The sequence below is a fragment of the Amphiprion ocellaris genome, chromosome 19, assembly GCF_022539595.1.
Source record: "Amphiprion ocellaris isolate individual 3 ecotype Okinawa chromosome 19, ASM2253959v1, whole genome shotgun sequence".
Lineage (NCBI taxonomy): Eukaryota > Metazoa > Chordata > Actinopteri > Pomacentridae > Amphiprion > Amphiprion ocellaris.
The window spans coordinates 32,113,848-32,136,032 of NC_072784.1; the positions used below are offsets into that span (position 1 = coordinate 32,113,848).

The 22,185-nt window shown below is 40.4% G+C and overlaps 1 protein-coding gene across 19 annotated transcripts in view; it reads left to right on the forward strand.

Annotated features, from left to right (window-relative positions):
• cacna1aa (calcium channel, voltage-dependent, P/Q type, alpha 1A subunit, a) overlaps nucleotides 1-22,185 on the forward strand; it is a 98,872-nt gene that overhangs the window by 21,020 nt on the left and 55,667 nt on the right. For all 19 annotated transcript variants that reach the window (XM_055005268.1, XM_055005267.1, XM_055005259.1 and 16 more), the window contains exons 2-11: nucleotides 1,458-1,564; nucleotides 1,951-2,090; nucleotides 14,651-14,742; nucleotides 16,698-16,850; nucleotides 17,216-17,403; nucleotides 19,277-19,380; nucleotides 19,538-19,653; nucleotides 20,392-20,436; nucleotides 20,544-20,627; nucleotides 21,966-22,172. In XM_055005268.1, the coding sequence (XP_054861243.1) occupies nucleotides 1,458-1,564; nucleotides 1,951-2,090; nucleotides 14,651-14,742; nucleotides 16,698-16,850; nucleotides 17,216-17,403; nucleotides 19,277-19,380; nucleotides 19,538-19,653; nucleotides 20,392-20,436; nucleotides 20,544-20,627; nucleotides 21,966-22,172 (1,236 nt within the window). The remainder of the gene's footprint in view (nucleotides 1-1,457; nucleotides 1,565-1,950; nucleotides 2,091-14,650; nucleotides 14,743-16,697; nucleotides 16,851-17,215; nucleotides 17,404-19,276; nucleotides 19,381-19,537; nucleotides 19,654-20,391; nucleotides 20,437-20,543; nucleotides 20,628-21,965; nucleotides 22,173-22,185) is intronic.

Sequence of the window (22,185 nt, forward strand, 5' to 3'; positions counted from 1 at the left end):
AAAAAAATTACATGAATAAAAATTGATATTCCTATAAAAAGAACCATCAAAATTACACCATTTATCAGACCCAGAAAAGATGAAAACAGAATGAATCTGTGGATTTTCAACTTTCTGAAGCTCCTTGAACTACTTATGCTGATTTTATGTGCCATACAGTGGAAAAAACAACTAAATTCAGGCTTTAAGTCATCAAAATCACTTTTTTCTATATGTCCCATTTTCCTTTTTTTAAATAAATTTTAATTACAAACCCTGTAATTAGATTAATTTTTTAATCGCGTCCCACCACTAATTATTATACATGGAACGTGTCCCACAACATGTTAGTATAACCTGTTGATGACATTTTTGTCATTTTTGTCTTATGTTTGCCATTTTCTGTCTTGTTTTTGTCATTTTCTGTCTTGTTTTTGTCATTTTGCATCTTGTTTTTGTCATTTTGTGTTTTGTTTTTGTCATTTTCTGTCTTGTTTTTGTCATTTTGTGTTTTGTTTTTCTCATTTTCTGTCTTGTTTTTGTCATTTTCTGTATAATTTCTCGTGTCTTTTTTTCATCATTTTGTCTTATTTTTCATTTTCTGTCTCATTTTTGTCATTTTCTTTCTCGTTTTTGTCATTTTGTGTCTTGCTTTTGTCGTTTTCTCTCTCTTTTTTGTTGTTTTCTGTCTTGTTTTGTCATTTACATCATCCAACAGTTTTCTTAAAGAATGTGTAGAGCAAAGCTATGTCCTCTCTTCTATTTTCCATATTTTCATCCCATTGTCAGCCTTGATTGAATGTCTCACTCTACCTCATATTATCAGGATCAGACTAATTCTTTGGACTGTTTTCCATCAGTCAGTTTGTCCTCTTGGTCAGCAGTAACAGCAGCTAAATATCTAGCTTCTACTGCTGAGAAAAAGATCACATTAGCATGGATTAGCAACCCTGTTACTGTGATTAGAGTAGGGTTAGCAAACAACACAGAAAACATGGAATAAAAATGCTACCATTGATGTGGAAGCTGAGCCAATCAAGCCTTTGATAATTTATTGCCTATTATTTTTGAATATGGAGAAGAAAATGTAGAAGGTTTGTTTTTCAAACAATTTGAAACTCAAATGTCCTCCAGTTCTGGAATGATCTTTATTAAATATTTTTATTTAATGTTTTAGCCATCAGGGCCATCTCTACAATAAAGATCTTTGTCTAATTTGCACCTACACAGAGCTACGGTGGATAATAAAGATTTATGTGCATGCTAAATTAAATCCCCCGACTGCCAGCAGAAAGTAATATTGATAATATAAAAATGTAGCAGATGCGTTTGCTTTAATCAATCACCAAGCATGAGAGTAAAACAAACATAATGTAATTACTGTACTTCTTGTTAGGTGGTGTCAAGCTGTGTTTGTCTGAATGTTGTAGCTTTCATTCTGAGATTTACTTGATATGTTCCTTGACTGGCCTCCCTCACTCCATTTGAGTGGATGATTCTCGCCACCATCATTGCCAACTGCATCGTCTTGGCTCTGGAGCAACATTTGCCTGACGGGGACAAGACGCCGCTGTCTGAACGCCTGGTGAGTTAAACAGACAGTCCTGCTAATCGTGTTTACACATGTGCGCCACACACAAACATGATTAAATCCAGGTGACAGTTGTGTCTCCATATGGACTTCAGTATAGTGGAGATACTTGTCTGCTGCATAAAAGCAGATTTAAAGCACAGATTTTTGTCACCTTGAAGAAAATTGCAAATTTGAAAATTTAAATCTTCATTTACAGAAATCAGAAAAGACCAACTGGACACATTAAAGTTCTCACTCATATCTTCATTAGTTGCTCACAAAACGTCACATATTTGTGAAAAAGATTCTTCTAACTCATCTGGTTACTGACAGCAGTCTAACTGTTTCTTCAACCCTTCTTTCCCCTCCATCTTCCTTTGCTTGTTCTCGCTCTTCAGGATGATACAGAGCCGTACTTCATCGGGATCTTCTGTTTTGAGTCTGGAATAAAGATCCTGGCACTCGGCTTCGCCTTCCACAAGAACTCCTACTTGAGAAACGGATGGAATGTCATGGACTTTGTGGTGGTGCTCACGGGGTAAGTGGCTCCAAACATCCATCCATCCATCATCTATACATCACTTCCTCATCAGGAACATGGGGGCTGAAGGTTCACCTGGACAGGTAAAATCCTATCACAGGGCTACACATAGAGGCAAACAATAGCATTCACATTCACACCTAAGTTTAGAATCACCAGTTAACCTCAGCATGTTTCTGTGCTGTGGGAGGAAGCTGGAGAACCTGGAGAAAACCCACATATGTACAGGAAGAACATGGAAACTCCATGCAGAAAGATCCTAGGAAGAACCAGGGATCTTCTAGCTGCGAGGGGACGGCACTAACCAATAAATCCACTGTGCAAGCAAACAGACACACATTTATTACAAACAAGGATAATATGCAGTTGAGTGTTTCCATGCAAGGTCAGAATCAGACAGCAGTTGGACAGAACAACGGTTTGGTGACGGTTTGTCAGAGCCTGTCCTGCTTTTCAGTGTGTGTCCTCCACATACATGTGTGAGTGTCCTTTCCCTGCTCCTTTGCCCTAATGAATGGCCCCATTCTGAGCAAGGCAGCAGTCAGATCACAGAGTAGAACTGCAGGCAGCCAGCAGCCCGGGCAGTGAACAAATGTCACCACAATATATACAGAGAAAGAAGGGTTGGGGGGCACAGAGGGAGCCGGCTCTGGAGCGAGGGCTGGAAGAAACATTCAGAGGTGTTGCTAGCTCAGTAGAGACAGAGAGTCAATGGGAAGGAATGGAAAGAGAAGCAAAGTGCGTAAAATGTGCAGCACAGAGACCATATTTAAAAGTCGGTAGGGATTATGTGGCTAGATACCAAAACAGTTTCTTCTGAGGAAGATGAAAATGAGGTCAAAGGGAAGAAATGCAATGCAACCTGAGGCTAGAGATAGAAATGTTGTGTTTATATCGTTACTATCACCTTCACTAATAAGACTGAACCAGAGAAATTGGATAAAAATTTGGCAGAAGTAAAGGGATGGAAGTAGCAGAATAATTGTGTGTACAAACACGCAAATAGCTGCACAATTTATATTCAGCGATGCTCTGATTTGTCCAAGCTTGATTCTGTTTTCCAACATATTCATCTGCTGATCCATCCGTCAGACTGACTGTCAGATACCATTCGTCCTTTCATACGTATTTTTTTGAAAGCGTCCTTGATGTGTTTACAGCTACTGGTGTACGGCTGCAGTTTGTGTTTAAAGATTGATGTGATTTAAATGATTGTGATGTACGAGGGGTTCATGGAAAAGGAGAAAGTGTGTATTAAATGCTTGTGAATGTCCGTCCAGTGTTATTCCCAACACGTCACATACGGAGGATTTGTGACATGTGTGACGTTTCTTTTTAATGCAATGGCTGCACCTTGAGCATCATTTCTCAGCATGCAAGTTGTGCGTTAGACTCTTTAAATGTCAGAAACAGACAAAGTGAGACTGCTGGTGTTGCAAAGAACATAGTAGTTGTGTTGAGGTGTCAGTGTGGTAACAATGAAAATGGAGGAGAAGGTTGCTGGAAAAGGGAAATATTTAGTTTATCTAACAAAGTCGTGTTTTTTGCCTAAATTTGACCAAACAGTGACTGAAAACAAACTATACAAAAATCCTGACTAATAAATGAACATAGGGCTGGGTTTAAAAACTCAATCACTAAAAAACAATATCTTTTCAGTCAGAAATTCAACAGTTATTCATAATGTTTAAATGACCAGTTTTTAATAAACACAATAGAAAAAGGTTTATTTTAATTTCAACTACCTGATTTTGAAGTTAAGAATTTTAGCCAATTTATAAAGGCTAATAATTTTAATGCTAACACAATAATGAAAAACAAATCAAACTAGAAAAACACTCAGTCCTCCTCCAAGGCTGCTCATTCCCCCATATGGCATTGTCAGAAATGCAGCATTTGTTTATTAGTTATTGATAATCAGAAATCACAGCACATTAGAATGTGTCCATTTAGTATAGATGTACCCACAGACAACATGACCTTGTGCTGAGCACAGGTGTGTGTTATGCATGTGTACGTTATGTGCGGATAAGGAATCACGTGACCTAAATATGTAGCGGACGGTGGGAATTGATGGGACTCAGAAACACCCCCACAATTTAATCAGTTGTTCCTTGTATGATTTCCGACGGATAAGTCCTGATAAGTCCTCAGTGGTGGATTTGTAGTAGGATCACAATCATGTGATCGTCAGCAGGCAGCTGAAATAGTGTTCACTTGTTGTCATGGTTACAGTGATGCTGTGCTGCTATCTGGCAATGATACAGAAATCTTTAAGAAATATGTGGATCCAGACTATAAGCCGCATCACTGGCAAAATCTAACTTGGTCCTTGTGTCATTTCTGACCTTCCCTGAAAATTTCATCACAATCTGTTGGTCTGTTTTTGAGTAATGCTGCTAACAGACAGACAGACAGACAGACAGACAGACAAACAGACAGATAGACAGACAGACAGATGTATGCTGATTGTCACATAAAAATGCACATAGAAATAAATACCGATAAGCACATTATTTCATCTTCCTACTTATAAAAGTAAAATAAGAAAAAAACCTGCAGGAACACAGATCATGATAAGGGGGAAACCCTGCATGTCGGTGATGTTGAGGACGTTGAGGTTCAGAGTGATGATTTGATCAGGTTTTATTAGAGATCCACATCCTGACTTGGTGGTTTGCATCTAATGCATTTAAAACAAACTGTCGAACAATCCAATGAATGAAAGGACCAAGAAAATGAAAGGACCAAGAAAGGAGGGAGGTCACAGAAATGACATGAACAATAATGAGGAAGAAAATTATGAGGACAAAGAAGAGGAGGTAGAGGAGGATGCAGCTGGTTGAGACAAGAGAACCAGTCAGAGGGCAGAAACGTAGCCGTGAACATTGACCAGTTGCAACACCTTTTTTGGCTGCCTGTAGAACCAGTCAGGTCTTTCTTTCTCTTGATACCCAAAGGAATAAAACCAACATCAATTCAGTTAGGAAAATTGGGATATCAGGCCTGGAAGATAGGGTTGGAATGGATCAGCTTCCAGTGTGGAAAAGGACACGACTTCTAGGGTGCAAAAGGGATATATATATATATATATATATATATATACTGCAGTGTGTCCTCTACACTTGACTGCAGATTTCACTTGTACAACGTATTTATTGAATGGCCAGTTGAAAATGGCTTTTAAAGGCTGAATGTTAAAATTAAAAAAAAAAAATATATATATATATATTTGAACAAGCTCATCTGAAAATGCAGTCAGCAGTTACATCATGGAGTGTAGATATTAGCTTAATGCTATCAATAGTTTACTCACGTTAGCGACACTGAGTTGGCACCGGGGCCAATTAACTGAAGCTACCGATATGCTACGTAACGTTAGCTGGACATCAATATTTAGAGGATGTCTGTTGAACTTGTAAAATCTGTTATGAGTTATCTTAAGCTAATAACTTTTATCCTGTAAGTCGCTGCCCTATTTTCCAACATGACACTCCTCTGACTTTCTGACCTGGTGCCTGGATGCTTGAAGTGATGTCACTTTCAAGCCTCACTCTGGCGAGTAATTAACGTCCTATTTACCCGACTTATCAAAGAGTACATACTGAGCAAGATAGTTATCTGTAGTTTACCTTAGTACTCACGAGTACCCGACACAGTGCAGAACTCTGCTGTGAAGGTGGAGACATGCGGTGGTGGAGTATTTGCGACGATTAAAAAAAAGAAAAAAAAGAAAGAAATTTGAAGGAGCGGCAGCTGGGATTCAGCAGCAGCGGCCCGCCACTGCTGAATGAATGTAGAGGAAACCCTGTACTGTGTCATTTTTTACCCTTTAGATACTAAGATTTGTGTCTGAATAATGTTGTCACCATCTGTCTTTATACGACCAGATTCACCAAATTTGAAAATGATTCTAAAGGCCTTGTCTGAAAAATATGCTAAAAAGAAAACCGATTTTTGTAAAACTGTCATCAAGGGTTCATGGCCGAGTCTCCTAATGGGACGATTTGGTCGTCAGATAATATGCTGGAATGCCTCACAAACACCAGAATTTCCTGATGCACAAAACTGATTTGCCAAAACATTTTACGATGCTCAAAATGTAGTTTTTGATTTATTTCAGTTTTATTTATATATTGGCAGTTTGTAGGAGAGAGACCCAACAAATCCAACGTGACTACGCTTACAGCAAACACGACAACAGGAGGAAGAAAAAAAACAAAAACTCCCCTTTAACAGGAAAAAACCTCCGCCAGAACCAGGCTCAGGGAGGGCAGCCATCTGCCTCGACCGGTTGGGGTGAGGGTGAAGGTGAGAGAGGGCAGGATGGCAGATAGAAAACACGCAAATGATGCCCAAGACAAACAGCTGGGAGGTCAGTGAGGCCGGTTCACATATGATTAGAAAAACACAACATATGAGAGAAGGCACAAGGTTAGCAACATGCAAAATAATGTCATTACACCAGATGTTGTGTTTACGACGAGCTCTAATGTGGGACTTACTGGCACAGATTGCATGTTTTGGCCCATGCGTGTGGTGATTTGGAGAGCTTCATGGCTTACGTAAACCCGACACATCTCTGCTGACAAAGCACCAGTGGAAGTAGTGATTGCCCCCTTCTGCCCACCTTTTCTCTCTCTCACATTCAGTCTGGCAGAATGTCCTCATGCTTTAATAAGAGCAGTCGTGAAGCCAAGCTCCTCTCAGCGTGGCACAACGGAGTGACTGTAAGAGAGAAGAGAGGTGAGAAGACGAGTGTCAGCGAGACAGCAGGAAGCAGCGAGATGCAGTGAGGAGGAAGGAGAGGTTGAGCAGAACGAAGCCAGACTGTCCTCAAAACTTCCTCACATTCATAGACCCTCTCTGGATCTTTCTGTTGCACCGAGAGGCGTGTTTGCAGGTTTTTCCAACGTGAGCCTCAATGTGCTGATGGCTAAAAGGCAAGATGCTGAAATAAAACAGGTTATGTTGTGAATAGATGACTGACGAGTGCATCAAAAAACAGTTTTGGAAAAGAAAAGGCACTGAATTTATTGTACATGTATGGAGTTAGAAGTGACAGATCACTCAGCCAGCCCTGAGCATCCAGTGGAAACGACAACGTGTTAGAAGTGACACGTCATGAGACACGTTCAGGTGTGAAAACAGCAAAGTCAGTTTAACATCCTAAAAATACACAAACAAAGGCTTTAGGTCCAGAGGAATATTTGAAAAAGTAGAAGGAAATTAAATAGTAATGGGACGCAATTGTGATTAATTAATTGTGATTCATCGGATTTTGTCAAATATCAATATTTGACACAAAAAGAAAGGTTTTCAACTCAAATTTAGGTTGAGACTATCTGCATTTTTCATCTGTCTGCTACATTCACAGATTACTGCAAACTCAAAGTGACATTGTAGCGATTTTATTCAACATTTTAAGACTTTTTGTAAACTCAAGCACCTTGTGGTCTATTATGGGATGGCTACACGGTTTGCTGGTACCAGGACTGTCGTAGCTAACGTTAGCTCTGGTGCTAACAGCAATGTGTTTTACATTGAGGTGATCAGAAAACTCTTTGTTGCACAATTTGCAAACAACCAGGCTTTTATCCAAGCTGACATCAGGAAGATTTTTAAAAGAAAACTTTCTGCCAACGAGCTCAGTGTGTCCTGTGGATCTTTTTCACAGCTGGAAAACAGACTTTAGGTTCATTAGCGCCACCTACTGGGCTGGAGTGTTCATCAGTGTTACCAGTGTGACAGAAATTAGGGAACTGAGGAAGGTGAGATTAAATGCGTTATTTTTTTTTTATCGTGTTATTACTCCGCTTAGGAACTGGATTTTTTTTTTTTGTTTTTTTTTTTTTAAGATATTTTTTTGGCCCTTTCCCTTTATTGGATAAGATATAGTGAAGACAGACAGGAAAGGAGGGCGAAGAGTTGGGGGAAGACATGCAGCAAAGGGCCGTGGGCAGGAATCGAACCCAGGCCGCTGCGTTGGGGACCAGCCCCTGTACATGGGTTGCCCACTTAACCTGCTGAGCTATCCGGGTGCCCCACTGTGGAATTATTTGATTTATGTCTGTCTATCTGCCTGTTAGCAACATTACTCAAAAACAGAATAACGGTTTTGAATGAAATTTTCACACACATCCGATGCTTTTCTTGTGTCAGCCGACTGCATTTTTACTATTTTACAAGATTTCCAGATGCCTCTACACTGCAGCTCTTCCAGCACTCATACTGTACTGTACATTCCCGTGATACGTTCTGGACACTGACCCAAATCAATACATTTTACACTCACACTCAGAACCACACACTTTCTCTTTTGTGCTCTGTGTGAACGGTGGTTGTGTGTTTTTTTAGCCGTGCAGCTCTTTGAAGATGAAAGGCTACTTGGCCTTTCTGCCCACCTCTGGTGGAAACCTTTGATAACACACTGACCGGTGCACAAGCACAACACGCATGCACATGCACATGCATGTACACGCACACACACAGACACACACACACACACACACACACACACACACACACACACACACACACACAGAGACATTTCCACTTCAAACATTCCTTTCTCTTTCCTGCTCACCCCGTCATGCACTTACAGCCGCTGTCTTCAAACACGTACAAAGACAAACACACAAACGGCACTTAACATGTCTGAATGGATTAGTTAGCTATTCACTCTACAACCTTGTTGGGTGTCATTTGATTTGTGTGCGTGCGTGCGTGCGTGCGTGCGTGCGTGCGTGCGTGCGTGCGTGCGTGCGTGCGTGCGTGCGTGCGTGCGTGCGTGCGTGCGTGTGTGTGTGTGTGTTGACCCCTCTGTTGTAGTAAATTGCCTGAGTGGTTTGGCACTGGGAATAAGCTAGTTGTTTTTTATACCCCATTATTGATTCTTAGTCCAATTATCCTTAGTTTACAGCCATTCCTGCCTCACACCCTCCCTCCTGTCACCTTTCTGTTCACGTTCTTCCCAACAGACACAAAAGGAACAAACAAAGGTCCTTTCAGTGAGTTTGCAATCAACAGCTGTTAAAGTTTAACTTTACTATTGTGTTACGGGTCAAACTGGCTCATTTTAAAGTGAAAAAATCTTTAAAGAAATTGTTAAAAGTATTTGTTCTGTATGAAACTTCTTCTCGGCTTAGTATGTCCAAACAACAACAACAATTAAAAAAAGAAAATGGTTCATCTCACATATTTGCAAACTTGAACAGAAGAGATGTCTCGTATTAATTTATCAACATAACTCTACAAAAAAAAAATTTGAAAATGTAAAAAATTTTGAAAATCAGTTTCATGTAAAACTATTGTCATTTATTTGTATGTCTTTCCAATGTACATTTCAAAAAGTTTTAACATGAATTTTTTTTGAAAAACTTGTGAATTATCCTCATTGAACCATGATCTGTGAAGGTAAAGAACACCAATACACTAAATACTGATAGAAACATTTAGTAATGGAGTTAATAATGAAATATATACAGTATTTATTGGGAGTTTTTGGTTTCTGCCATTTTTAGATAATTAAACATTATTATTGTTCCTGAGAAACGAAGCTAACAGGAGGGTTAAACATGTTAAATCTGTGCTCGCAATAAACACACTTTGATAATTAATGTCAGTGAGAATGATGACAGTTTTTTAGCTGAAATAGGTGAAGTATTGTGGAATCATGCTTTTAAGAGGCATGTCCATCCATTCTCCATTTCTAGCTGTAGGGTAGAAGTTCCACCTTATACAGATCACCAGTCAGTCACACATAAAGACAGGCTCCCTTCAAGCTCATATGCACACCTATGGACAGTTTACAGTCCCCAGTTAGCTTCAACTGTCTTTGGAATGTGGAAAGAAACTAAAGCACCAGGAGAAAAATAACGCAGCCCTCCATACGGAAAGGTTCCAGCTGGTTACTGTGGGGTGATCATACCGCCCACTGCTCCACCGTGCCGCCCTGAAGGAGTGTCTTTCCCAGTTTAAAATACGTTTCAAGGTTACTGTGAAAAATTATCTCAATTCCCAGCAGCTTTGACATTCAGATAATTAAATACTGTTTAGGCCGGTCTAGAGGTAGTGCCTTCACTTCTGTCACTGGATTTCTGATAGGCAGCTACAGACAGGTGCCAAATTATAGGAAAACCCGACACGGGGAGGTGTTGAGAACAGTTTGAATTCTGATTCCAGTTTCTCTCTACTGGAAGGACTGAATGCCATTCTTCCAAAATATACTCCCACATTTGGTGTATTGATGATAAGGGTTCAGGATTTTCCTTTAATTTGTCACCCATCTGTATACGTTTGTTGATTTTTCCACTAATTTACAAATTAGCAGATGTAATGTCATTGATAATGTTTCTTTCTAAAGGAGGCTATAATTGTAATAATAATAATAATAATAATAATAATAATAATAATAATAATAATAATAATAATAATAATAATGTGAGTAAACGTTTAATATCACGCAGATACAACAGATGTTTAAATTATGGTTGCAGAAGCAAGCAAGGACACAAGGAGAGATAAGTTCTGAAAAGAGATGAAGCGATTTAGTGCACGATGTGGACGAAGATAATTAGCCTCGTTTAGCTGAAGTCAGCAGGAAAGCAGACAGAGAGAAAATACTGTTTGTATAATGTGTTAGATTCCCATGAGGAGTGGACGGCGGGGAGGTTGTGTAAAAGCAGCGTTGCTTAATGTGAGTCTCCTTAATCATTTGTGTTCTTCGGCCAGGTGTGTGGCTTACCTGTGTCTCTGTGTGTGTGTGTGTGTGTGTGTGTGTGTGTGTGTGTGTGTGTGTGTGTGTGTGTGTGTGTGTGTGTGTGTGTGTGTGTGTGCGTGCGTGTGTGTTTGGATTGAGATACGTTTCAGTACAGTCGACAGCATCTCTGTTCCAGTTGCTTGTTCCACATGACCCACTTCCAGTGTGCATACTTGAATAAAATTATTCTCCCTCAGTGTGTTCCGGCTCCAGCCTTTTAGGCCATTTTCTGTGCAGATGTGTGTTGTTTGTGTCTGTGTCTGTGTCTGTGTCTGTGTGTGTGTGTAGGTGTGTGTGTGTGTGCATGTGTGTGATTGTCAGCCGCGAAACATTTACATTAAATAGAGAAACGAGGAGAGGGGGGAAAAAACAAAAAAAACAATCAATCTGGCTCCTCCCTTGACCCTGTTACCAAGGTGATACAGAGATTCTATCAATGAGCCAAGGTCCCTGTTGCCATGGAAACACTTGTGAATGAGAAAGGGCCCAGTAACCGTGGAGACGGTGTGAATGAGGAACTGCCTCATTGGTCTGACACCGTTTGTGACAGCGGATGCTGTTTTGAAACTGAGTTCTTCGTCGTTTCGCCATCATCATCCTCATCATCATTATCATCATCATCCTCATCATCATCCTCATCCTCATCATCATCCTCAGTGCTTTGACTGTAATTTCAGTCATAAATAGATGAGATGCATTAATGTGTGTTTTCTGGATTTTTGTTTTGGTTTCTGTGTTTTACCTTCAATAATGCAGACGTATCCATTTATTGTTCCATGTGTGGATGGAAACAGTGTTTGTGTTATTTCAGCACACTGTAGGGTTTTTTTTTTTGCTCCATATTTCATACCAGACGTGCAGGTTATTCCCTCCACAAATTCACTCACCTTGATTAGGAAGGTAAATACTGTGCTTTAATCCTAATACTGTAGGTGTCCGTCGTCTTATTCAACCTGTTTATCGCTTCACTGTTTCTAGTTTTCCTCTCTTTTTATTGCTTTTCCTGCCACCTGCTTTGTGGGTCATGTTGTGACCTCCCAGTGAAGCGCTGTTCTCCACAGTAAGAGTAGAACCATCCATTTATTTAAATACTACTGTTGGAGTACTACAATGTGAGATTGAGCATAAAAAGACAAAGAGCTAATTCAGTGAAGCATTACAGTCAAAATAATAGCAATCCATGCTAAAAGTTGATTAGGAGGGGTTTTAGAGAGGTAATTGCTGGGAAAAATAATATAATTATCAAATATTAACAAGACAACACGCAGCGTGCCTTTTGTTTTTACCACCAAACAGCTGGTTCAAAGAGAATTGTTAGATTTTCTGGGTTTGTGTCTGTAATGTAATAATGTAAAGCATTGAAACGATCATCAGAAGATCACTCATGTTGTAAAGTGGAACAAAATCAATCAAACTGAACTGAATTAAAATATATTAAATCTGCAAAACATGTTTTGATGAGACAGAATCTCTAAAGACAAGGCAAACATCATAACCTACTTATCTGGTTCTAGTATGTTTTATACATTTATAGCTTGTATTTTTTTAAGATTAGCCTTGCTATGTTTCTTTGACCTGAGAGATGAACTACGAAGAAAGTAGTTTTTTGCATTTTCTGGCCTGACAAAACCTAAAACATTAAATTTTTTGGTTAGCTAGGTTTTTATCCTTCATAAAAGGAGGCGTTTAATGCGTCATTTAACTCATTTTCCAAACAAAATGTTCCTGTGTGCCACCTACCTCATTCAAGAGTAAAAATGTACAAATTTATTACAGTTAAAATCTGCAAATAAAGCAAGAGAGGAGCTGTCAATTGTGTAAATTATTATATTTAATTTCCTACACAATAAACTCTTAGTACACCTGCTTATTTTATTAACTTGCCATCAGAGCTCTGAAACTTCATAAATTAAACATGATCCTCATAAAGCCCATTTAGGTTCAACACTATCCCATAATATGTAGGATATTTCTGAATAAGTCAAAGTGATATTAAAGTTATTATTGATAAAATAAATGCCAATAGACTGATGAATTTTCTAATCTGCTTTGTATTAACTGCAGCACCAGCAGCAGTAAATCTGAACCAAGAGTCAAAACATTTTTTTGCATTTTCTGCATCAGCAGCTGACTGCAGGTTTCAGACGGCATCAGGAAAAGAATCAGTCAAAGGGTGGCGCTTTTTGCAGCCGATGCAAGACTCTGAACAGAAGCTGTGCAGCATCGGTTACCATGGCGATATCACCACCCAGCGTCGGTTACCATGGTGATCTAGCAGGTTAACCGAGGGCCACTTTCATGACATTAAAAACTGTGGCTTTAGGCTCAACATGTGCACCCCTCTGGCAAAGGGTTTGCTTGTTTGTTTGTTTGCAGACGATAAACAAACAAACAAAATGAAGCTCCACTGATAGAAATGCCTGCATAGCTTCATAACTCAGTTAGAATTAACAGTTATTAGTGATCCTCCTCATAGCAGTCTGAAGAATGCTGTTAATGTAGTTAAAATGTAAGTCAGTTGATTTGATTTGTGACTATTTATTTATTTGGACGTTTTAAGAGGCTGCCTGGAATGTGTTTATTAAAAATGTGTGTATTTGGCAGGCAGGCTGCTTCCATTTCCAGACTCTTTGATTTATAGGTCTGGCTTTAATTAATATCACTCCCATTAATACCTCGGACTAGTTTCTGTTCTTTTGCAAATGTCACAATAAGGTACTGTGCAGCCGAAGCACATTAAAGCCTCATGACCAAACCGGGACCCTCTCGGTTACAAGTCGACCTCTGATGAGGCATTGGATATCACACAATGTCATCACAAGGACCCGAACCCACGCTGGTGATGGGGCCCCCACCACTGGGGGGCTTCCTGGTAACACAACACCCAACCAGAAACCACAGCTAAGTATACCTCCACCCATAGAGCCTGACTCAGTTTTATCCTTCTACCCGAGTTTGCAGGATTCCAGTCAAAGCAGGCGGACTTCAAACCTGTGATTAAGGCTCTGTGGTGTCACTGGGCCTCTTAGTGGAACAGAGGAAAGTGGAAATGTGTCAGAATGATAGAGAGAGGAAGGGATGGGAGAGAGAAGTGTGAAGTAGGATGATTCACAGTGTGCGTCAGACAAAAGGACTGACTGGAAGTCTGGCAGCACGAGGGAACATCTTAACCCTCTCCAGCACTCACACCACAAACACACACAGACACACACACACACACACACACGCACACGCACACACACATACACACACACGCGCTGTTTACAACTTCTAATTCAGATGATGAGTGGCAGTTGGTTCAGGTGCCGTGGATCACACTGCAATGTGTTTACTCTGCACTCTGAGGACCGGTTGGAGAGAAACATTTTAAATGCACTGAGAATAAGAATAGGCAGAAATGAGCGAGTCAGCATGTCTTCCTCGCCATCTGCCAGTGCCCCCTCGCTCTCTTTGTCTCTAGATGCCACCAACTTTATCTCTCCTCCGTCTTTGTCCTCCCATCTCTCCATCTTCCTCCTCTTTTTCATTCTACAGTCCCTCTCCCTGCAGCCCATCCCTCCTTCCTCCTGATACACTCCTTCGTCCTGCTTCACTTGTCAGCTCTATTGATCAGCTCGGCTTTTACAGGATTTACATACGGCGCTCGCCCGGCTCTTTATAATGACCTGGCATGGGTTTGTGTGTACGTCTGAGATGGAAAGCGAGAAACAGGGAGGCTGACTGACAGTGACAAGCCTGACTCACTTAAATATTGATTCTCTGTGCTCACTTCTGTGCATTTATCTTTCCCCTCCAGGATTCTGTCCACTGTGGGCTCAGATTTCGACTTGCGGACCCTCAGGGCTGTTCGAGTCTTAAGGCCTCTCAAACTGGTGTCCGGTATTCCCAGTAAGTCCATGCTCTTCATTTGAACCTGAGACACTGAAAAATAAATAATTTCTTGAAGATTTTGCCAACCTCTTGTCTTTATAGCAGCTATCTTGTCATTTCTGAACAATTGAGGAGAATATATTTCTGAAAGAACAATTTGTGTTCAAGTTTTATGCATCTTCTTGTGTTGTTCTGTATAATGCACCAACAAAAGCCGTTTTCTGTGCCCACAATGCTCATTTTTTAAAATGTTCTAGTGGCGGTCGTGTTCCAGCACCACTGCCACTGCAGAGTTATTAATAGCCTGTTCTCTACTACAGGTCTGAATAGGCAAACCAGGGCTTACTCATCAGAAAAGTCTCTTAGGTTTGTGTGAAAACCAAACTAGAGAACCACACATGGAGGCACGAATTAAACAGAAATAATCAGAAATAATAATTATGACTGAATTCAGTGATCCACGGGGTGCAGCAGCACGACGAATCCAAGAATCACTGCATCGGTGACGGACTTTAAAGGAGGTTTCATATCAAATCAAAAAATCACAATGCCTAAGGATATCTAATACTAGGGCTGGGACTTTAACGCTTTAATTTCTATTAATTCATTACAGCTAAAATAATGCGTTAAACGTAATAATGCGATTGATTGCACCCTCCTCAGTTCCCTCATTTCTGGCACACCAGTAACTCTGATGAACACTCCAGCCCAGTAGGTGGCGATAATGAACCTGAAGTCTGTTTGTAGCCATGAAGAAGAAGCACAGGAAGTACTGAGTGAAGTCAGGCACTGGTGAACAGTGAAGGAAGAAGAGATTGAGCTTGTTGAACAGAAAGTTTCCTTTTAAAAATCTTCCTGATGGCAGCTTGGATAAAAGCCTGGTTGTGTGTAAATTGTACAACAAAGAGTTTTCTGATCACTGCAGCACTTCAAGCCGACGGTATCACCTCAATGTAAAACATGTTGCTGTTAGCACCAGAGCTAACGTTAGCTACGAGTCATGCTAACGGCTAACGGTGTAGCCATCCCATAATAGACCACTTTTCTAGACAGTGCTTGAGTTTACAGAAAGTCTTAAAATGTTGAATAAAATCGCTATAATTGCACTTAGATTTGCAGTAATCTGTGAATGTAGCAGACAGATGAAAAATGCAGATAAATAGAAATGAAACATTTTTGTGGTTTAAGTTTTTACTCCGTCGAAGCTCTGCCTCCTTGGAGGAGGAATAACCTAAACAACAAAAATATCTCTTTTAATAACTTTTAATTATAAACTTTTAGTTTATAAAAAATTACATAAAAATAGATATTCTTATAAAAAGAACCATCAAAATTCCACTATTTATCAGACCCAGAAAAGATGAAAACAGAATGAATCTCTGGATTTTCAACTTTCTGAAGCTCCTTGAACTACTTATGCTGATTTTATGTGCTATACAGTGGAAAAAACAACTAAATTCAGGCTTTAAGTCATCAAAATCACTTTTTTCTATATGTCCCATTTTCCTTTTTTAAAATAAATTCTAAATTATAAACACGTATATGTCTATTCATTGATTCAACTGTCAACCACAATTTTATTTGAATTGAAAAGCTTCACTTATTGTGTCAAATACTGCTATTTGACAAAACTGCAATTATTGCGATTAATTAATTACAAAGCCTGTAATTAATTAGATTAATTTTTTTAAAAATCGCATCACACCACTATCTAATACCTAATTTTCCCATCAAATGACTCATAAACTAATGTTATGGTATGGTTTTGGAACTTTAAACAGTGTAAAAATGACCAGCTGTGGAGGGTACAAAGAGATTTCCTCATAAAAAATGTGAAAAGGGAGCAGTTTTTAGTTTTTTTTTTGCATTCTGTGATTCTTATTGAAAACAAAAACAAATTAATATTAAACTGATGATGCACTGTGTGTGGATAATTCTATAAATGCTAATGCTACATAAACCATGTCCTCCAGGCTTACAGGTGGTGCTTAAATCCATCATGAAGGCCATGATCCCCCTGCTGCAAATTGGCCTCCTGCTTTTCTTTGCCATCCTCATGTTCGCCATCATCGGCCTGGAGTTCTACATGGGCAAATTCCACACGACCTGCTTCGACAATCACACAGGTAACTGACGGGGTGTGTGCGTGTGCGTGTGTGTGCGCGTGTGTGTGCATGTGTGTGTGCGTGTGCGTGTGTTTGCCAATGGTGAAGTCAGGATTCCTTTGCTAACTGTTTGCCCCAGAGACGCCTGCACCTGTTCCTGCTGAGGTAGACTTTAAATAGCCGCGGTGCTAAAATTAGAAATGCAATGTAGTTCAGCTAAATAACATACTTGGCATTGAACTGCTTTGTTTTGTGACAGTAACAGAAATGATGTCACCTCATTCGGTGCTGAAATCAGTTTTTTGCAGGCAACTACAAGTATATAGTTTTGTAGTATTCATATTTCTCTATACCTGCTTTTTGTCCTCGCCTCCACCCGTGTTCAGGTGAGATCAAAGAAGAGTTTCCGTGTGGGGATGAGCCTCCGTCACGGCTCTGTCCAGAAGGCACCACCTGCAGAAAGTACTGGTTGGGACCAAACTATGGCATCACGCAGTTCGACAACATCCTGTTTGCTATTCTCACCGTCTTCCAGTGTATCACCATGGAGGGCTGGACTGAGCTGCTCTACTGGGTACGGCCTGCATGATCTGTGACCAGCTTAATGGGAACCTAGCCAGGACAGCAGAGCATGTGTGTAGACAGTAAAGCAGGAATAAACTTTGAACGATTAGGTTTATGTGAGTGTAGCGAAGATTATTCAGACAATTTAGAGTCACCAATAAACCTCAGCATGTTTTTGGACCAGAGAAAACCTACGCATGCCCCGAGAACATGCAAACTCCATACAGAAAGATCCCAGGAAGGTCGGGACGTGAACCAATGATCTTCTAGCTGCAAGGCGACAGTGTTAACCACCGGGTCACTTTGCAGCCCTGGGAAAAAGATGCAACACAGAATGCAGTTTTACAGTTTCAATTTGTTTGGTGGCCCTTTTACATGGATTAAACTGCCACACAATATTCTAAAAAGGTTCAAATGAAACAGTTAAATCTGAAAAACCTAAATATCCCATCAAATGCAGCTGAAGTTAGGATTTATTTTTGTATTTGTGCATTTTTTCGCCGGTAAAATTCCTAAAATCCACCTGTGCACTCTCTTCATCTGCCTGTAAAATAGGTACCAGGTTCTTAACAGTGTCATCACTCTTGTCCAAGACTGAATAGTTCCCCTGCTGTCAGTGGCAACGGTTGCTATGGAGACCAGAGGTAGATGAGGGTCTCTGAGTGTTACTGTAGTCGTCTCGTCTCCCATCTCCTTTCCACATCGGTCGCTCTTATTCCTCCCATTGTTGTTCTTTTTTTGCTCTTTGTTCCCCTCTTTTTCTTTTCTTTCTCTCCCCCTTCCCTCCTCTTCTTCCCTTACATCCCCCTCTCTCCCTCTCTCTCCTCGTGTCCCTCCTTCCCGGTGCTGCTCTATATTTAAAAGGGCCTGTTCAGCCCAAGTTATTCTTGCAGCTGCTGGGGAGGGGAGCAATAAAAGTTTAATGGTAGAAAAAAGGGTCTGCGGTACATTGGGTACACAGCAGCTATACCAGCTAGCATGCAGGAAGACAGAAAGATGGAGGAGACGGGGGAGGCAAGACAGAAAAGCAAAAGGGTCTCTGGGTGGGAAAATGAAGAATCAATGCAGAAGCTGATCAGTGACAGACGGACACGGAGAGAAGTCGTGAGTTTAGAAGATAAAAAAAGTAGGATTGAATGACAATATGAGCAAACAGTGAAATGAATTTAAAAATATGCATAAATCAGGGTTCAGGGTTTCCAGAAGACGAGATGAAACAATAAGGAGGGAATAAAGAAATGAGGAGACAGTCTGGACAGGAGGACGGCAGAGACGGAGAGGGAGGGAGAGAAGCATTTGCTATACATTATTTACTCTGCAGGGCAGCTAAATAGAGTGGCAGATATGCATTTACTTATTGAGATGACTTAAAGCAAAACCATGTCAGCCCTGCTGTTGTTGATATTTCCAGCAGCGGCGGACAGCACTGCTGAGAGCTTCCATCTTTTAATGACGGGACATTTAATCATAAGATTATTAGCATGATGCCTTATTTCAGATGTTTTTTACTTAAATTAACACGTTCCTAAGGTGAATATTAAAGACTTGGAACATTTGTGGAGTATAATGCTGCAAAAACTACATCTGAATTGCACAAACAGGCTTAAAAATGATATTTTCTGTGCAGACCAACCAAAATATATGTCAGTGCAACTAATTCTGTGTTTCCCACTTTACTGATTTACTGAATACTATTAAAAAATTGGTCATAAATATATACATTTTTTTCATTAATGGGTGTTGATTAAAACTTTAGCACATTTTCTGGTTCTCATTTTAATGCTCTGTTAACCAGGTAACATTTCTGTTAGCTCAGGTGCTAATATGTGCGTAGAGAGCAGAGCATTGATTACTCCGTCTGATGTCCTCGTGTGTGTTTCCAGAGCAACGATGCCTCAGGGAGTGCATGGAACTGGATGTATTTCATCCCCCTCATCATCATCGGCTCCTTCTTCATGCTCAACCTGGTGCTGGGTGTGTTGTCAGGGTAAGTGTGTTCATGCGACCGCACAGAGGTTGTTTAGTCAGAATTTTCCGCACTGTTAATCATTTAGTGGATGTTATATGTATGTATGTCTGATTTAGAATGCAGTGCATCTACAGTAAAAATGGCCACTGAGTTTTGGTGCTGTGCGTCCCTGTAGGGAGTTTGCCAAAGAGAGAGAACGAGTGGAGAACAGGAGCGAGTTCCTGAAGCTCAGAAGACAGCAGCAGATTGAGAGAGAACTCAATGGTTATCTGGAGTGGATCTGCAAAGCTGGTTGGTACAGTTTACTGTGCATTTAATGACACATGCAACCATAAATACGCTGTGTTTTTAGCCTGTCACAGTATATTTTGTCCATTAGCAGTCAAGCATGTGATGATCATATGTAACTGATGCAAACTCAATGCTTTTCACAATAAAAACCTGTAAATACAGGCTGTGAATTCCCTCTTGTGGATTTTACTATGAAGCAGCTGCAGGAGATGATGACCTGCAGTCCCCTGGGAACATTAGCTTAAACACTTTCACACCTTCACAAGGATCCATGTTAATTTGCAATAATAAAATTTAAGTTTCTAATGAAATGCTGCCATTTTTAGGCTTTTATCAGATAAATTTCATACTGTATCTGCTATATATCTTCTCCTCATCTGTGTTTATTTATTCCCTTATTTAAAGCCATCCCCAGTCTTAAATGGCATCAATTTGATGAGAATGAAAGACAATGCTCGGATAGAGAGGACATAGTTGTCTTTCTCTGGTCTTTTGGGCCATCTGCTGAATGCAGGAAGGATGTAGAGGAGATAAGAGCAACGGAGGGTTGGATGCTAGATGTTGGAAGGAGCTGATGAAGGGGCAGATAGAAGGGATGGACCTTTGATCTTCTTGAAAAGGACGATCTACATGAAAATAAGGAGGATGAAAAACAGAGGAGAGAGGGATGAGTAACACACCCAGGTGCAGGGCGACAGGTACACAAACCCTATTAACATTTTTGTTTGTGTTTCGTAGAAGAGGTCATCTTGGCGGACGATGAAAACGAAAATGATTACGATGGTATGAGTTTTTTTCAATACATTAAAGCGAATAATGTGAGACATCAGTACGTTCAAGCCAGCGTCAGGACTGCTGTGTTATAGATGGAGGTTCTTCTTCCGTTGCAGGTTCCCGTAGGAGAGCTACAAAGAACCACAAGAGCAAAGCTGAGCTTCTAAACCCAGAGGAAGGGGAGGGAGATCTGGCAGTAGGTAAGATACACTCCGTCTCACACACTTCAGAGGACATTACACTGACTTACATGAATTCACAGGACTTAGCTAACATATCCCTAACCTAAACCTCATCCTAACCTTCATTTACAACACGTTGTGACTGTATAAACACACACACACACACACACACACACACACACACACACACACACACACACAGAGGCAAACCTCAGGTACACAGAGATGCTATCTTATCTTGCGTATCAGCATCACCTGACCCTCCTCTCCTCTCCTGCCCTTTCCTTTCCTCTCTCCTCCTGTTACATTTTTCCTCATCTTCCCCCCTTCTCCAACCTCTCCTTGTGGTTTCATTCCTGCACCTCTCCTCCAACCCCTTCTTTCTCCAGCACTCTTCTTTTTTTAAAGCAATTCTCTCTGATTCTCTTGACAACACAGATAATTAATTTTTTTAACATTCTGCGTAGTGATATAATGTACGACATGTAATTGGGACAGCGCAGTCTGCCATGGAGAGCATAGATGGTGTGCTACCAGAGCTGAATTATGCATCAGTATTTACTTAAAAATAAAATGGATAGAAAAAAGTGTTTGTTGCTACAACCAGTGTTCCAACAAGCAAAATGTCTGTACCAGAGGTTTTTTTTGTTGTTGTTAGCGATGATGGTAAACTTATTAAAAAACATCATCTTTTTATCTACGATATCCTTTCATTTATCTTTTACGTCATAGTAACACTGGGATGTATATCATTTACTGTCAGTGTCATCATTTATTGGATGTACCTACACAAGGGTTTTCTAATCATCGATTGGCCTTTCAACACCATTAGCTAGCACAATGCACTCTTAAAGTTGCTCTAAATGAGTTAAAGTTGCTCTAAAATAAGTTAAAGTTGACCTACAGTATGTGTCGCTCTGCACAAGTAGAGCTTTTGGATGCAAACATTAGCTCAGTGATGGATTTGTTGTTTGTTTTGTTTTTTTACCATGCAGTTATATGTGCATCATCTGTCCTGTTTAATAGTCTTTATAGGAAGTAACAGTATGAATCTGCGAGATGCAATTCAGCACATGGCCTCTAGGGGTAACAGCACAAAACAAGGTCAGCTGCAGTTTTTGAATAACTACAATTATGGAAAGTTAAGACAAAAAACACTAATAGAGCTTATTATACAATCTACAGAGTCACTGGTGGTGTTTTCTCTGCCAGGTCTCAGTATCAATAGCAGTCATTACAGCTGTGCAGATTTATTAGTGACCTGTAGGACGTACTCTTGTTTTAAAACACAATCCTTCCACTAAACCACAGGTAAATTCACAGTTAAACCGATAATAATAATTGCTCCTCTTCCAGGTTCACCGTTTGCTCGTGCCAGCCTGAAGAGCTCCAAACTCGAAGGCTCGACTTTCAAGCGGCGGGAGCGGAGATTACGCTTCCTGATCCGACACATCGTGAAGTCTCAGGCCTTCTACTGGACCGTCCTGTGCTTGGTGGGCCTCAACACGCTGTGTGTGGCTGTAGTTCACTACGACCAGCCGGAGCCGCTCTCAGATTTTCTCTGTGAGTAGGAGGG